We start from the raw sequence: 18,391 nt of genomic DNA, 5'->3' as shown, positions 1-18,391 counted from the left end.
GAAAAGAGGTAAGTTACAACTATAATTTAAATTGTGATATACATCTGGTTTCTAAATTAAACGTAACCCTATTGCCTTGTTGTTTGTTCACAACATATAGAGCTATTTCTGATTTTGTCAATTAGTAGCCAATGCATTTTTATTCGACAAACTATTTTATTACAACACATTATTGTTATAAGTTATCTCAGCGTCCCTTTGACTTCACAAGATGTCCCCCCCGCCTACATGGTCTTAAAAAACGTTGACCTAACATGAAGTTGCTTGTCTTCAAAATGTTCCTATGAGTAAAAAAACACCTTTTTTTTCATTCACATTTTCCGCTTAACACTTTTATGATCTAATAAGAATCACGTCATCAAATCAAAACGTAAACTGAAAGGAATCAGGCGACACAGTCGTAGACTTAGAACAATCCTTTACTTGGTCTGTGTAGAGCCCCCCCCCCCCCCAGCCCTGAACAAGAACATTTGAGGCCCCCATCAAACCGTTTCCATGGAGATCTATGGTGGCCTCCAGCAGTAGGGTGGACAGACAACATTCCTCCATGTGAAGTCAAACAGGACAAGTTGATAAGGTGCTTCATAATATACAACAGGAATGTTACGAAAATATGTCTAAGTTATCCTACGGAGAAACCAATACTGTTTCTGTATATATATATATATATATATATATATATATTCATACCATACTCATAGAAAACAATCTACACAAAAATAGAGCACATATATATACAGAACTTAAAATAGGGTGGCTATTTACAACATCCAAAAACATCCTTTTTTAAGATTAATGAAAAGCAATATATATATATATTTCATTATAGATAAATGTACACTCGGTGCGATATCGTCTTTGGCGGAAAAAAACTGACTCGACTCGGGGCGAAAAAAAACTAAACGTCCGCCGATCACAAAGCGGCCATTTGCAGCAACTGTTCCTTAAACTGCTGCGCGTGGTGCGAGAGCTCTGTCACGCGGTCCACCATCTCCTGCACGGCGCCCGTGCTCGGGTAGTTGAGCGCGGCCGTCTTGGTGGAGCCCACCACCGTCTTGAGCAGGTCGCACAGCACGTTGCTGGCGTTCATCACGCGGTTGGCCACGTCCGGCGAGCTGGCCTGCCGCGACAACGTGTCGCCGATGAACACCAGCTTGTGTGCACTGAGGATGACGAACTTTCCGTGCGCCACAAAGATGCGCGGCGGCTGGCCGGCGCCCACGCAGGCGAAGAAGGCGTCGACGGCGTTGAGGAGCGTGACGAAGTGCTGCTCGCACTGCTGGGCGTAGAACACCAGCAGCTGGCGGTCGTGGGGGCAGATGCGAGCCCCGCCGCCCGCCGCCGTCGTCACCGGGAGCGACGGGGAGGGGGAGGAGTCCGAGAGGGGGGAGGAGCGTTGGTGGGACACCCACTGGGTGATGTCGTTCTCCACCGGCTTGGCCACTTCCTGTTCAAGCTTCTTGAACTGGTTGATCTGGGAGGAGGGAGAACCCAAAAGTACAATTGTTTAATGAATGAATCAGAATTTTCCACTGGCACGTTTCAACTGCTCTGGAGCGTTCGCTATGAATGAATACGGCATTTGAATTCTGACCTTTGCTAGAGGACTAGCAACTAGTGTGGATAGGGAGGTTATTGTGTTGGATGCGCCCGTCTGAATTGAAGGTTAATCTCATGTTGCCGGGCTGCTGGGTAAGGAGAGAACCATCTGTACATTATGCTGATCGAGCAGACCACCCCACACGGCCCAACGTCTCAGATCTTCCTGATTGGTTATACTCTCTCAGTGTTGCTCCCTCCATCCACCACTGCAAATGTCAACAGCTGTGTTTGTCTGATCAAAGATAGGAATCCTAAATAAATGCCATCTGTGTCATGAGGGTTGCTGAAGGACAGGAAGTTGTTTATGAACTAACTTCCTTCCTGGTCTTTCATGTGGGATCCGGGGAGAGTGAGGGAGAAGACTCACCTGTTCCTGACCCAGCTGCACTTTGCTCTGCTTGATGATGTTCTCCTTGTCCAGAAGCTCCTTCTGTTGCCGTTCAAAGTCTTCTTTGCCCTGGGAACAGAGAAGTGCTCTCGGTAAGAATCGGCATGAACTTGGCCTTCATTTTCATTGTCACTTGTCAAGTGGATGGATAGAAAAAGGATGCTAAAAGTTGACAAATCTATGTAGGTTGCTATACAAGTTGAAAGTATTGGAACTAATCAAACGGACTAAAGCAATGTCAACACTCGTTACTAATAGTCCTACTCAACGGACCCATCATAAACATACAATATAAACCACAGAAGAAAGAATACTGGATACAGACAATAACACAAACGATTGGTCACACTTCTACTCTCTTACCTGCAGATGCACGTAGTCGTAGTCCTCCATCCAGCTCTTGACACACTTCTCACTATTGTTCATGTTGTCCTTCTCCTGGCCCGAGGGCACGGGGAAGGCCTTCACCTGGCAGCCGTAGTTGTCGTTGTCCGGGGAGGGGTAGGGCAGCGGGTGGCTGAGGCTCTCCTCCGGCGTGCCCCCCCGGGAGAAGGAGCCGTCCCCCATGCTGCGTCTGAAGAGCAGCTCGGCGCTGCCGTTGACACTGGAGGCCAGCTGCTTGACGTCGTCCGGCACGGTGCGCGACACCATCACGAAGCGGTCCAGCTCGTCGCTCTTGGAGTGGTGGTGGTGGTGGTGGTGCTGCCTGGAGGAGGGCGGCGAGGCCAGCGTGCCGACGGCCCAGCCGCAGGCCTCCAGGGCCTGGTAGGTCTGCAGCAGGATCTGCTGGGAGTCCTCCAGACGGCCCAGCTGCCTCCTCAGCTTGCTGTGGAGGCTGGGGTCCGACAGGGCGGTGGCGTTGGCGGCCGCGCCGCGCCCGAACACCAGGAAGTCGCCGAGTGCGGCCCGCACGCGGTCCAGCACGGCGCGCACGTCGTTGGCGTGGCGCTCCATGAAGGGGAAGGTCCTCCAGTGGGGGGAGGCGGCCAGCGTCTGCACCGCCCCCACCGAGGCCTCCACCGCCTGCTGCAGCCGGAACAGCCTCTGGACGGCGGCGTCCAGGTCCAGGGCCAGGCGGCCCTCGGCGGCGGAGCCCGTGGAGGACGAGGAGGTGCTCATGCTGCTGCGCGTGCTCCCCGTGCTGGAGAAGGACAGGCGGTTGACGCCGTCCGTCACGTCGGCCACGCCCCGGGGCGAGTCCTGCGCCGGCAGCATGTCGTACACGCCCCTGCCTCTGTCTGCGGCGCGCTCGCCGGCGGGGGGGAAGGAGGGGGCGACGGGGGCGGCGGTGGGGGGCGTCCGTTGCTGGGGGAGTGTCTGCATGCCCCGGGGGATGTCGTAGAGGTCGCCGTGGCAACGAGCGGCGTCGGAGTGATGCGTCGGAGGCGGGACGTCGTAGATCCCTTCGTTGTCGTTGGCCGCCGGGTAGCGGAGGCGGGCCCCGGGCAGCTCAGAGTTCGGGGGGAAGTCGTAGGGGGACTCAGGGCTGACGGGGGGCTTGTTGAGGGCCGGCGGGGGCACGTCGTAGATGCCCTCCTGGGGTTGTTTTAGCGGCTGGGGGAAGTCGTAGGTACCCTCCTGCAGCGCGGGGTTGGCCCGGCACGGAGGTACAGAGTACACCTGTGTGGGGCACAGGAGGAGAACTCGCATTAGAAACCAGATGCGCCCACCCAAAATGGTAAATTATACACAGCTTTTACACTGCCTTAACACAGCTCTTTTCTAACCCGTGGCCACTCAAAGCGCTGTACAATATTGCACACACATTCACACACCAATAGTGGAGTCAACCATGCAAGGTGACAGCCAGCTGGTCGGGAGCAGTCAGTGGAAGGTGCCTTGCTCAGGGATACTCGCCTAGGAGGTACCGGGATCAAACTAGCAACCTTCCGGTTACCACCCAACCCGCTCTACCTTCTGAGCCACACTCACTCGGGCAGAGCAGTGTCTCATACCGGATGCTGTTGGCCAGCCCTGTGTTAAATTGAGGAAGTGAAAGGCTCTCTGGACCGCACGGCACTACCGTTTTTTGAGAAACTGACAGCAGTAGTCAGGATGTAGAGCACAGGGCCCGAGGCCTCCGGGGCTAATGCCACCCGCTCCACAGCTCACGGTGGGTCTGTTGTGACGCACACGGGCCCACGCCACCACCAGAGAGGGGAGGAGGAGGCATGAGACGACAGTCTCCTAAAGCGATTTCCACCGGGCCCCAGAAATCCACCCATTATTGCAAGACGACCATGCCATCACTGTAATTAGGAGCGACGCAAATAACAGGTTCCAGCATATTTCAGGTTATTACAAACAAACCGACGGGGCCTTAAGCCTGGCGGGATCTGGAGACCGGGGGAAACCTTAGAAGCTCTCGAAAAAGCCACCATTTATGGCTTTCTTTTTTACCCCGTTGGAAAGTTCTCAGGCAGAGAAACCATGAAGCAAGGGAGTTTTGGTTGAACACAACTGGAAGAGAAGGCTTTCATTTGGAGGCCACCGCAAGAACGTCAAGAAATATATTTGTTATATATTTATTTGCGAAGGCCAATTAAGAGGCGAACACAGTGAAGGGCGGTCCACGGACGTGACATTTCTCTGGACGTGGACGGAGGCCACTTCCTAAATTCAACGGGACTGAACCAAACCACCGGTTGCTTGGCTTGCACGTCTTTCATGTGGTGGAGGTCGGATATATTTTTGGACGGATATTGATGGTTTTGTTGCTTACCGCTTGTGAAGAGGGGGGTATGTCGTAGATTCCCTGGTTCCGAAGATCGGGTTGAGACGGTGGAACGTCGTAAACTCCTTCGGGGCGAGCACCGGCGTGCTGCCCGCTGTACAGCGACGATCCTGACGTTTTGGCCGGCGGAATATCGTAGACCTTTAAGAAAAGAAACGGAACAAATCGTGTCACTTTAGAGCAGTTGGCCAACCGTTTTTGTTGCTCGTACAGCAAATTGCGGGCAGTTGTAAAAGTGTTGAACCCTGACTCGGAGTGAGTGAGTCAGTTTTACTAGACTGAAATCCAAGCCTGTATCTGGGATGGGTGCCAGCCATCCCCCGCGACCCTGACCAGAAAATAAACAAGTAGAGAAACAGATGGAAAAATAAAAACCGTAAAAATAGCCCTTTTTTATTTATGTCAAATCTACTCCGAACAGGGGGTCTGTAATTACGTCGGAAAAAACACAAACAGGAAATGCCACATTGCCTAAAAGTACACACAGTACTTAGTAGTTCTTAGTACTTTATAGTACTTATAAAACTCGATGAGACGACACCTTACATTTTGACTCACTGTAGCATTTCAGTACCTGCCATCGATGTTCCCTAATTACGTCAGGAAGACCACATTGCCTAAAAGTACACACAGTACTTTTTAGTACTTTATAAAACCAAGAACAAGACGACCCCTTGCATTTCGACTAACTGCAGTATTGCAGTACCTGCCATCGAGGGAACACTAACCCTGACTCCAGGCCACTTTGTGGCTGTATTCTTAGCATGGGTAAACCCAGGGTGACTCCAAGCCAAACCCCGGCCTTGCTAACGACCTGCCCTCCTGCGCCAGCTGAGCAAGAAGGGGCCCACTAAGTGTGTTTGTGTTGGAACGGCCGGAACCCCCACGTCTACATACCCCTTGAGCTGCTCTGCAGGGGGGCACGTCGTAGAGGTCCTGCTGATTGTGCTGCCCCGGGCTGTAGGTGTAGGACTGTCCCACCCTGGTCGGGGTCACCACCTGTCAGAGAGAGACAGAGAGACAGAGACAGAGAGAGATGTTGTTAGTTCCTCTGTGTTTAAAAAGACAACTGGACCATGTTTTTCTTGAAAGAAAGTCGTGACAGATTCACCCCTAACTCACCCCTATCTCTGTATGCATTATTTGTGACCCCTCACATGTTTCCCTCATTCTCTCATTATACCCTCTTTCCCTCCCCTCTTTCCTCAAGTCCTCAAGTCAGCTAGTGCCAGTGCTGTTACACAAGAGTCAGATGGACTGCGACAGCAAAGAAAATCCATGCAATATCTTCCGCCGTTCCGTGTTTGAGGCCCTTTCGTGTGAGCTTCTCCTCCAGACCACAGGGTGAAGCCCAACTGGAGCTCAGCAGCCCAGAGCTACTGAAGGCTCTCCAGGAGGCTGTCGAAACACACTTTAACAGCACATTAAGGAACCACACGGACATCTTTGTCACTAAACAGACTTTCCCTGGTGGTTGGGCCCACAATGTGTTCCATTCCCCCCCAGAACCTCACCCTGACCTTTTTAAAGGAATAATACTGGCTAGAACAGGTCGAGGTTGCCACATAAACATCTACCATCTCACATCGACATTCCAGGTTTTGTTTTTCCGATATGTGCATATTGTACTTGATTCGCTGCTTGTTTGTGTCAGGGTTTCGAACCAAACCGCTTCGACCATATCTCACCAATACCTTAATGCCAAACCGTACCTCAATTTAACCACCTCTAATGCTGCATTTCCACCTCAGGGTATGCTTCGGACCCAGCACGCCTCAACCTAGTAGTGAGGGTGCGGTATAGCCCAGCTCGGTTACGTGTCGCGTTTCCACTGCCACCAGGGCAGGGTTTAAGCCAGACGGCGATAGCCACAGCAGCTACGTAAGCATCGGGACCTCATAGCAGCCCGACACAATGTAGCCTGATAATAAATCCATGAAAAAGAAGAACGCACACAATGAACAAAGAGCAACAATGTAGGACGTGCAAGAAGGATGGCAAACTTTTGCACAACATTTTCTTCAATAAACAAAGCTTTCACCGTTGTCCAGAAATACCTCGCGGGTAATGCATTTGTTTGTTATTATTCTGCTGTCGCATGGAAGGGACAATTCTGTTGACCAATCAACGGACGGCGTGTGTAGCTCAAACTTCAGGCTCTCAGTACCCCAATGGAGTAGTACTGCGAGACGAGAACGGCTCAATACGGCTCAGTCCGGGTCATGCCCACTTTTGGCGGTGGAAACGTGACCCGTGCCACACCTTTGCAGACTGAACCGACCCGCACCCTGCGGTGGAAATGCGCCATAACTGAACGCCTGAATGTAACCATCTCTATCCAAATACTTCAACTTAACCCAAACTTGACCACTTTTAACGCTTTACCTGAACGTTACCATCCTTAATCTAATAACAAACGTTTCATACTCTGGAAAGTTCTCCTTTGGACCAGCTGTGAATCAACAGTGCCCAGGTAGGGTTGCGGTGCAGTGTGATGTTAGCTGGGAGGCTGAGGTCATTATTTTGTTTCCATTTAAACCCATTCTGCTCATAAGTGCCCCACAGGTCAAACCCGGGCAAGAGAGGAAATGGCTTTTCCAAATCTCTCTTTCTCCTTCACTTAAAATCAACAACAACAGTCTTAACGTCTTAACGTTTGCTGCCTGAAGTCTAGTTTCCCCTCTTTCTCTATTTTCCTTCCCTCTCTCTTGTTCCTGGCATAACTCCTCCTGCTTTTCTTTGGAAGTAGGAAGACTTTGAGAGATTCCTTGCTGCGTCAGACAGAGATAGGCATGTCCGGAATGCACCACCCCCTCCACCCTAAAACCCTCTCCAACAGGAGGGTTCATCACAAACAACAACACATGGAATTAGAGGCTGCACTCCCATCATCTCTACTACGGTCTCAACATATCCCATAATAATAACATCCCTCATGGGTTCCCCGCTTCCAGGCAGAGTGGACAGAAGCATGCAGGAGCCTCACACTTTTAAGCCACAAAGTATTGGAAACAAACAGCAGGATTACAAAGAGATGTTCTCTGGATTTGGAGGGAAGAATAGTCTAACAATATACTATTCTTTATCCGAGGAGAGCCAATGGGCAGCCGCCGAGCTCAAACCCCTCGCACGTCATTGGTGGGGTAAAGGGTCAACACAATATATCAAGTGATTTCTTTTTCCCCCACTCAATGTTTCTGATATTTGACAAATTTCTGCGTCATGGATCAACGGAGGGTCTGATCTTGGCTTTGTGGGGAAAAAGGGGGGGGGAGAGAATAGAGAAACAGAGTATTGAAGACGAGGTGGGGGTGTGAGGATGGGAGGTGGTGGTGGTGGGGGGGGGGGGGCTTGGCGGGGGGGAGGGTTGAAAAGGAAAGCGTGAGTACACACCGCCTAGTAAGGAAAGGAATGCCATTCAGAGTGCAGTGGACTCACTGCATCACAATTCCATATGGTTCTCATAAGGATAAGTCCAGCGCCCCCCTCCCTCCATTAGTGATTTAAAGGGTCTCATCGCTGGCATTCCTGTGTGTCCATACATCAGCCCCATGGGGGCGGGGGGGGGGGGGGGGGGCGGGTCTGAGACATACCCTTTAATGCTCCTAGTGAGTCACCTCCACCCCCACGCGCAACAATGTCCCTGAAATAGACTGCAGTGGAAACGGAATAACGGATCACCACGCTCTCGATTTCTACTCCTCGCACGCACACACGCTCATTGTTGACATGTCCCCCAAAGTAGACGAGGCGCCCAGACACAGCAGATGGGTGGAGGGGCTGGGGGGGGGGTGGAGGGGCTGGGGGTGTGGGGGTGATTTCCGACACAGAAGGTCATGTTTTTCGGGGAAAGACCTTCGGAAAATATTGTAATGCAGAGAGGGGATCTCTGGATTTATTGGCGTTTGTTCCACAGAGTGAACCAGGAAAGAGACTCTACCTCCTCCACCACCAGGAGAGAGAGACTCTACCTCCTCCACCACCAGGAGAGAGAGACTCTACCTCCTCCACCACCAGGAGAGAGACTCTACCTCCTCCACCACCAGGAGAGAGACTCTACCTCCTCCACCACCAGGAGAGAGAGACTCTACCTCCTCCACCCTCTCAGGGCCTGCAGTTCGCTCCCGGGTTCATGTGTGGTCAGCACTAGTATAGAAGGAACTCTTTCCCAACTATGACACACATTCACACACAAAAGGTGCGCACACACAAACATGCCAAGATAGACTCTCACACAAGTGCACACAAACCAGTGCACACACACACACACAAACATGCACAGATATACTCACACAAAAAACCAGTACACACACACACACACACACAAACCTGCCCAGATGCACTCGCACACAAGTGCACACAAAGCAGTGCGCACAGCGGTGCTTACTCCACGCCCTGTGTGTTTACCCAGCATGCTCGGGCGGGGGTGACTGCCGGGCGCCGCTCCTATAATCACCGCTGGGTAAATATTTACCCGGCGCTCTGGCGATGATCCGGCAGCACATTGGCCGAGGGGGGCGGCGATGACATCACAAAGAGTAACAGCTCAGGTGTGGGAGGGATTCGTCACGGCGACGGAGTGAGACGGGTTGGCTCGCGGCGGCCATATTGGAGTGTTTTGTCGGGGTGCAGCCTCGCGGTGGGTGGTGACTCACCCAGGCTTTAGGGGGGCCGCGGCGGTGTTGACTTAGCATCCGCGGGGCGCGCTCTGTTACCCGGGGGGGAGGGGGGGCAGGTCAGGGTTTCTCGGTCTGTGTGTTATTTCGAAGGCGCCGTCGTCTGAGCGTCAACGGTGAGGTCACAGGGGTCGTAACGCGTCGAGCCGAGGCTTGAGACATGGTCGGTGTGTTGCAGGGGTTGCAGAAGAAGAGGGACTGCACTGGAACCAGTTTGGACTGGTTTCAAACCCGGGCTTAAATCCCTGCAGCAGCCCAAGAAGGGAGTGTTTGAGTGAGTGAGTGAGTGAGTGAGTGTGTGCGCACGTTTTCTATCCCGTCTCCAGTTCAGACCCGATGACAAATCCCACCCATCCCATTGTCTGGGTTTTTTTTTTTTACCCTAAATATCAGGTATCCGACCCACCTCCCTCCCAGTGACCCCCGGCGGCGGCAAACCCCCCCCACTCATCTGTCAACCCCACCCACGCCTCTCTCCACCTCCCCTCTTGTCCTGCTTTCATCACTCCCCCTTTACACCAATGCTTCATGGCGGTGTACAAGGTCAGAGTCCCCCCTATCTCTCCTCGCCTCCTCCATCACCTCCCTCCCCCCTCCTCACCCTCACTCCCCCCCCCGAACCACCTCTTGCTTCCATCAGCACCGGTAACTAAAGGTGACCCGCCAAGCCAAGGTTAAGCCCCCCCCAGCACCCCCCAAAAACGGGGGAGACGGGGAATGCGATCCTCTCCTCGTATTCCCGGAGTATCTCTGCACCACCCAAGCAGCGCCGGCGTTAGGTTTGAAGCTCGCTCTCTAACCCCGGGGGAGTCGTTTCAGCACCATGACAACACGCTCGTTCTGCTGAGACGCCCCTGGATGCCACTCTGAGGACATGTAGCGCTCAGTGTTTTTCCAGCTAATTTCTCAGCATCTTCCCCCCCCCCCCCCCCCTCCCTCAACACACCACCCCCACCCTTCCTTCCTCCCTTCGTACACGGAGAGATAATGTTTCCGTCGCCCAGTGCTCGGAGCCGCGCTGGCCTATTAAGGCGGCAAACTCATTACTGCAGGTAATTAAGTCTGGCATCCCACAAGACCGTCAGCCAGCTCAGGGTGGGAGATGGGAGGGGGAGGCAGGAGCAAAACAGAGAGGAACGGAGAGGGGGGGTGATAAGAGGATACCCTGATTGGAAGGACTAATAAGGATCAGAACACCCCGATCCGACTAGAGTTTTAATCCACAACACCGCAAGCCGCAGTTTTAACGCGATTATCCAAAACGGAGATAAGTTAAAACGTTAAAAAAAAACTATTCGCTTCTCGTGTCGGCTTTCGAGGAAGGACGATTATCGGGAGACAATTGCTCCGCCGATGTCGGGACGAAAGCAGCGAGCAGGGGGGAAGGGGGTTAATCCCAGAGAAGACGAGGAGCGTTACGACCCCAACAGGGAAGAAATGTTACCTCTCAGCAAAGCATTTCCTGCCTCCGCCCCACGCCCTCCCTCTCACCTCGAGGCCCCAGCCCGCCGGAGGGCAGCGGGTTCCTGCAGGTTCTTAACCCGACCAGATTTACGGCCCTGCCCTCGCGGTCAAACCTCGCCGGGCCGGCGATTCATCACGGAGTGACAAAGCGGTGAGGAGGGGGGGGGGGGGAGCGGACAGGCCCCTGAATGGGAGGTGAGCGCTGAAGGAAAGGGTCGTTCCCTTATCTGCCGCTCACATCTCCCTGACCGGGATTAGCCGGGCGGGGCGGGGTGGCAGTGTACCCTGCTCCTTGAGCCGAACCAATAACAGCCCATTCGTTACTGATAACCAGAGTCTCCCTCTGAAGGCCTTATCAAGAACCAGCCGCCACGCCCGCTGCCCCGGGGTCGAGGAGTCCATAAACGCGGTGGGGACTGCGCTGACTTCCTCCCTGGGAGTTGATTAGCGGGACGTTGATTAGCCCCCAGTGTCGCCATGGCGAGGTCGAAGAGACTTATTGGAACAACAGGAGGGGGACTGAGCCAATCAAGGAGGAAATGCCCATAGACGGGGCTACAGGAAGTGTGTGAATACACAAACGCACACACAAACACACACACAAACACACAATGGCCTGGGAGGAGGGTGAAGATAAGACGACGGGGAAAGGCCCGTGATCTTTGAACCCCTCCCCCTGGTTCCTTGAGAACGTTGACCTCAGAGTCTGAGTCAGAGCAGGAGAAGGAGGAGGAGAGAGGGAGACGGGGAGCAGAGGGAGTTGGAGAGCGGGAGGAGGAACACAACCACCTTTCAGAGCCGGGGATAAATCAAAGAGGGAGCGGGATGACTAATGAGGCCTCCTAACAACAGCGTGTGATGGAGGGCCTACGACACTGGTCCCAGCCCCCGCCCATTCAGAGGACTCTTTGTGTGTGTGTGGGGGGGGGGGGGGGGGGGGGAGAGAAGGGGCCCTCCCCCCCCAAGGCAAACGTCTTCCACAAGCTGGTGCCACTCAGGGTGGGGGGGGCCCTGTGTGGGGGCCCTCGGATGCTCTCACCCCCGCCCTGCCCTGGAGGTTCACCCCAGGACAAGGCCACGGCGGCACAGAGCAAACCAAAGCCGGAGCGGCCCCCGGAAAAAAGGCAGCAAAACACCAAACCTCAGTCTGACCTTACATGTGGAGGCCTCCCACCACATGAAGGGCATGACTGGCATGACAGCCAGCCCCGCAGAGCTGGGTTCTCACCGTCAGGGCCGAGGGAACAAATATACGCGTGCAACGTGGGGGGCGTGCACGTGGGTGCGTGCATGTGGATGCACACACATGTTGACGGACGTGGAGGATCTGGGGTGGGGTGGGGTGGGGGGGGGGGGGGGGGCGGGGGCGACTAGGGTAATATGAGAGGGGATTATCAGACTAGGAGGGCTTCGTCGTAGTTGAGCCAGCGGGAGCTCGTGTTTTGTCCACGCTCCCCTCGGCGTGCGTGTGCTCGTTTTTTGCCCTCCTGCGTTCGCCCGATAAGTCCTGAAAGGAAAAACCCTGTTTTGGCTCATGAGCTCCACAAACAGGGAGCACGCCCCCCACCCCCCCGGCCCCCCATGCGCGCACACACACCGCCCCCCCCCCCCCGGCCCCCCATGCGCGCACACCCCCCCCCCCCCCCACATGGTATGCCACAATGCAACAGGACGCAACACGAAACAACACAACATAAAAACTCAAAACGCGCACGGTACCACAACATAGGAAGGACTGTCTTTAGGGTTTTTTTGAACGACAATTGTATTGCTTGAACACTCTTGCTCTCTTACTAAGTAAACCGGTCACGAAGGGGGTTTTCCGAAGCTCGTCGGGCCGTAAGTTTCTGCCTCGCGGCAGTCGATGATTATTTGAAATGACGTGTCTCTTAAAGCACAGCGTACACGGCCAGAGTGTTGGGGCTGATGCCGGGGAGGACAGAGTTGACTGGGGACTTTTCAACGAGAGGTTTTTAAAAGGAAACATGAACTGGGTCATGGGATGTGGGATGAGACGTGAATCCTCGTATGCACACAGTAAAAACATGCATTGACACACATACACACACATACACACATGAAACGCATGCACACACACACACACGAAACGCACACACACACACACGCAGACAAAAGCCTATGAAAACAGGCATGCACATACAAAACCACGTACAAACGCTCACGAAGATACAAAAACCTTTAGAGAGAGAGACACACACACACACACACAGAAACACTTGCACGTACACACAGGCGATTTCATGCTTTGATAGACTGAAAAGTGGCTGCAAATGTCCCCACTTCGGCGACCACAGATTGGAGGGTAAGCTAAATGTCCGAGACCTAATTTAATTCCTGCTAAACGCTATAATTTCACCCTTGGAGTTTTCAGCACAAGAGCCTCTTTCATGAGGAGCACATTATATTTTCCATGTTATCACTGGAGTCTAAGAGGTGGCTGAGAATATGTTAATGCAATTTCTCCACAAAGTACAACCAGAGTGTGTGTGTGTGTGTGTGTGTGTGTGTGTGTGTGTGTGTGTGTGTGTGTGTGTGTGTGTGTGTGTGTGTGTGTGTGTGTGTGTGTGTTTTCATATGTTGAGGTTCCCCTGCTTCCTGGCATGTGTGCTGATATGTGTATATTTTGTGTGTGTGTGTGTGTGTGTGTGTGTGTGCACTCATGCACATTCAGTGATTGACAGGTCTGTGATTCTGAGCCAGTCCACCTCCCCCATCCCCCTCCCCTTGCCTCCCCCACGCCTGAGGGTTTCAGAGAGGCTTATCTCACCACTTTTCTCCTCCCACCCTCCCCCCTCCCCCCTCTCCACACGCACACGCACACACACACACACACACACACACACACACACACACACACACACACACACACACACACACACACACACACACACACACTTCGGCCCACTCCCCGCAGTAAGAGAGACGCCTCTGGATCGTAGATCGTAGAGCGCTCCTCGTCTATAATGAGAGGCCGTCTCCCCCGGCCTGACGCCCTGACGCAGCGGAGCCTCTGAACGCCTCATTACACCCCGGCCTTCTCCTTCCACTGCGTTTTAATTTCCTCACCCTTCAGCCCCTCTGACCGAAAAGAGAAGCGCTCACACGACTGCAGTGTGAGAGTTAACACACACGCACGGAGAACCACAAACACACACATACATACATACACAGACACACACACACACAGTCAATCACACACACACAGCCACACACACGAGCACGCACGCACGCATGCACACACATGCGCACTCTCTCACACTGTCACACTCGCAATTTATTCTGAGAACCGGGGGAAAACCCCACGACTGTGTGATTATATACTGCCATCTCTAACCCAGAGCGAAACAACAAAATGGAGCCTCATCTCTCTCGGTCGTTCTTTTATAGTGACCGGCCCTCGGACCTCGAAATACACGCGGCCACCGGCCCGATCGAAATGGAAAGAAATACATTTACTGCCTGCCCCGGCCAAGCCAAACCCGGCCACTTCCCTCTACCTCTTTAGAACGAGGGGACGACCCGGGCCCTGCAGCTGGGCTCGACCGTAAACCAAGGCCCAGTTTGGAGCTGCTCTCTTTCCCATGTGTCGCACAACTCTGCTCTGCCCTGCGGCTCTCTGTGGCGGCCCTGGTCCAAGCTCAGCCAATCAGGGCTCGTGTGTCATTGAACACAAAAACACTAGAGGAGTTCTGTGGTGGGTGCCACCGAACTCAGACAAACACCCTGCCACTCTGTCCACAGTGATTACCCATAATCCCTCTGGCCTCTGGGCTCTGGCCTCTTCAATCAGAGTGAAGGTGAGCGGACATGATTGTCCCATGGGTTGAACATGTTTCCGTACACAGCAGGCCGGGCAAAGCACACCCTGGGTGATGTGTTATTGTTTAACTTTGGTGTTGTTTAACTCCATCTCCATGTGTTCCATCCCTGTACCGACTCACTACATTGATCTCTGCTCATATAACACACACCCTCTGTCACAACTTTTATGCCCCATTTGCGCTCTCTCTCTCTCTCTCTCTCTCTCTCTCTCTCTCTCTCTCTCTCTCTCTCTCTCTCTCTCTCTCTCTCTCTCTCTCTCTCTCTCTCTCTCTCTCTCTCTCTCTCTCTCTCTCTCTCTCTCACCCTGGTGGGCGTGGTGTCCGGGGTGGCCAGCAGGGCGGCGCTCCGCTGGGGCACCTGGTACACGTCTGCCTGCGCCGGGGAGGGGGGCACCTGGTACACCCCGGCCCCTTGCTGCTGGTAGCCCGCCGCAGGGCCCCCCTGGGCGGAGGCGGCGGGGGACGGGGCCCTGGCCGGATTGGGGGTGGGGTTGACCTGGGCCTCGAACAGGGGCCCGATGAGCAGCTTGAGGCGGTTGCCGGGGGCGATGCCCTGGCGGCCGTGCAGCGAGCAGAGCCACCAGCCCTCCAGCCCGCCCGTGTTCTGCTCGATGACCGACAGGATGTCGCCCTTCCGGAAGGCCAGCTCCTCAGGGGACTCGGGCACGTTGTCGTAGAGCGCCTTCGCCATCAGGTTCTGGGGAAACAGGGGGGGGGGATATAGCGGTTAGCGACATTAGCACCATTTCTCTGAAACTGTTGTGGTGTTAGCTGATGGAGCTAACGTCAGCTCTCTCCCTGTTAGCTCTCTCTCTCTCTGTTCATTGATGTAGCTAACATCAGCTAACAAGGAGGGGAGGTAGCGGTTAGCGACATTAGCAGCGACCCTCTGAAACTATTGTGGGGTTAGTTGATGTAGCTAACATCAGCTAACAAGGAGGGAGGGGGATAGCGGTTAGCGACATTAGCACTGAGCCATGAAACTGTGATGTAAGCTGATGTAGCCAGCCCTGTTGTGCTAGGCACTGCTGGGATGTCAGCTGATGTAGCTAGCCCTGGTTATTTGTAGCTAGGTCTGGTTATTTTTGGAATCATCTGCAGCCGTGTTTACTCTAAGCTAGGTTATCAGGATTATTATTAGCCAGAATTGTGTTAAGTACGGCTGGTTTGCGGAAAATGCTAACATGTGTGTTTCGGAGACAGCTGTTATTCAACCCAGAGGAAATCCTGTCAGCTATTAAGCTATGCTCACATGATTCATACGGCTCTGTGTGAATTTGCTTTCGGAAAATAGCTAACACGTGTCACTCCCAAACCTAGAGGAAACCCCAAAGTTGATATCGTTACAAACTCCACGGCGTGGCGACATTAGTCATGGCGAATAATACCTCGCTAAAGCACTTCCCGCCTCGCTCGTAATTACAATGCAAATTGCTTTAGCCCGCGGTTCCACGCCAGATGTCTTTCAAAGTGATTTGAACCTAATAGGATTGCGTCGGGCCAGGGCAACGCTTCGGGCCACCGGCTACCTAACAGGCTTGCAAATGGTTCTGAGATAAAGACCTAAAACCACAGATCTGGAGATTAAAAAATGAAAAATCGGGGAGGACACTGTTCTCCATGCAGGAGGAGATTAGTGCTAATTGGCCGGGCTAATGCATCGCACTCGTATTCCCCTACGGCCTCTCGTACGGCGGCGGCCGGTGTCGGTCGTTTGCTCTCTCTTTTTTTTCCTCTTGATATTCACTCGGCTCTACGCGAGAGGGACCGACGTTAACAGGCCTCCTCCTCCTCCTACTCCTCTTCCTCCTCCTCCTCGTCCTCATCGCTCAATGCCATTTTAATGCGAGCTCCTGATGAGGATTAGGAGAGATTTTCTCACATGATCTCCGTGACTTCCTTAAGACGGATTTAACTCGACGCTCTCTTCCTCCCGTCCCGTAGGAAAATTAACTCTGATTGAGGTTGTAACATCGTCAGAAGCGAATCGCGCACATTTCAAAATCAAAACATTGCACGCTTTGCTGTTATCTACCACTGCTTTAGAAATTTCATGAAAACGCCTTTTAAGATTTTCTTCCCAAGAAAATAAAAGGAAATGAACTCATGGCACGAGCCCAGTCCAAAGGCCCCGAGCACTGCGGAGAGTGCAGAGGAACACCGCAGATTTTGGATCATCTTTCTGTACGTCTTCATAAAGTCATCATCTCTCCGCACGGTGAGTCCTTGTGGCTGGAAGAATCACCCCGGGTATCGGATCATCCTGGGACACCGGCCCGGATTCCAGATCTGAGGCAAGACCGTGGCGGACTCGTAGGGGGAAAACAATAGCGCTTGGGCCAATCAGGGACGGAGGAGGGTGTGCAATGTGCGTGACCTTTTAACACGCGCACAATAATGTAATAATGCACCCGCACACACACACACACACACACACACACACACACACACACACACACACACACACACACACACACACACACACACACACACACACACACACACACACACACACACACGAAGATGAACTGGATTTCGTCAGTTTATCCAAGACAAGCCTTTCTTAAACCTCTTCCCCTTTGTGGTCCGGGGTGAACTCTTTGTTCCCCGTGTGGTCTTTGCTTCGTCACGTGGGAACCAGGAAGTAACTGGGAAGGAACCGGGTGTGTGCTGGTGTTTGTGAAGATTACTTCTTCCCCCAGCTGTGTTTTTATCCTTCCTACCTGGGGCTGCATGTTCCCCTGTTCCCATGGGAACCTGTTGTCCGCTGGGTAATGTAGTTATCAGCCCAGCCGGGGCCTGGTCCAGCTGGCTATTGTCTCTCAACGTCAGTTATGTCACAGCCTCGAGTGGGCAACACCCAGACGCAAAACCTCTCCCACGGCCCTCCGCCCCCTGCCCCGACCCCACCACCCCCACCATCCTGTCCTGCATGGCTACCCACCGGCTCCTACAGCAAGGCACTATTCATCACTATTAAGCTTTGCTATTAAGGTATGCTAAACTGGTTCATAGCCCTGTTGTGCTGAGTACGGCTAGTTCCGGAAATGGTAAAGATCTGTCAGGACTGAGACGGACGCTATTAAACTGATAGGGAATCCAGCAGTGACGTTTCTGCGATGCTGCCCCCCAACTGGTCCAACCGGGCTTAAGTGTGACCTGACACGTCATCGTTGACCAATTAGAGGGGATATTGATACTTGGTGGTTTGCAAGGATCCAATCACAGCCACCGGTGGTGCCACTGAGACGCTACTAACACAACTTATTGTTATTATGTTACTTATTCTGCGGAGGGAACTTCTCACTCCCCTGATAAGATGTTGAGATGCAGACGGTGTTTCCGTGTCTAGATACGAAGGCCGGCGTGATTGGAGACAATAGACTGAGTGAGGCTGTGAATCCAGAAGTACTATCGCTGTGCTGCAGACTAGCACTGTGGTTTGAGTCCGCCAGGGTGAACTCCCCGGTTCTGCACGTCCTCCCAGGAATACACAAGGACAGACAGGCTCCCTGGCCTGCCCTAATTACAGTGATCTGGGAGCCTAATCACCCGCCTGAACAACAAGAGCCTGTGCTCTGACGACAGGGAAACATGAACACAGAGATAGATCTGGGTTAGCTTCAGCCCAGCGCGGCGGCACGTAGCCATGGGGGAGGTAGGAGCTAAAGGAAAATGGTCGCCT

At 53.4% G+C, this 18,391-nt stretch overlaps 1 protein-coding gene across 1 annotated transcript in view; it reads right to left on the bottom strand.

Moving 5' to 3' along the window:
- Positions 1–282: 282 nt before the first annotated feature.
- Positions 283–18,391, bottom strand: part of nedd9 (neural precursor cell expressed, developmentally down-regulated 9) — a 28,755-nt gene continuing 10,646 nt past the window's right edge. The window contains exons 2-7 of the mRNA XM_084484724.1: positions 15,011–15,403; positions 5,622–5,723; positions 4,713–4,865; positions 2,354–3,610; positions 1,970–2,059; positions 283–1,474 (exon numbers count right to left, since the gene is read on the bottom strand). Of these exons, the coding sequence (XP_084340850.1) occupies positions 914–1,474; positions 1,970–2,059; positions 2,354–3,610; positions 4,713–4,865; positions 5,622–5,723; positions 15,011–15,403 (2,556 nt within the window). The 3' untranslated portion in view covers positions 283–913. The remainder of the gene's footprint in view (positions 1,475–1,969; positions 2,060–2,353; positions 3,611–4,712; positions 4,866–5,621; positions 5,724–15,010; positions 15,404–18,391) is intronic.

The sequence above is a fragment of the Micromesistius poutassou genome (genome assembly GCF_964030765.1).
Source record: "Micromesistius poutassou genome assembly, chromosome: 20".
Classification (NCBI taxonomy): domain Eukaryota; kingdom Metazoa; phylum Chordata; class Actinopteri; order Gadiformes; family Gadidae; genus Micromesistius; species Micromesistius poutassou.
The sequence above is the reverse complement of the archived record's forward strand: the minus strand, read 5'-3'. Positions and strand labels throughout refer to the sequence as shown.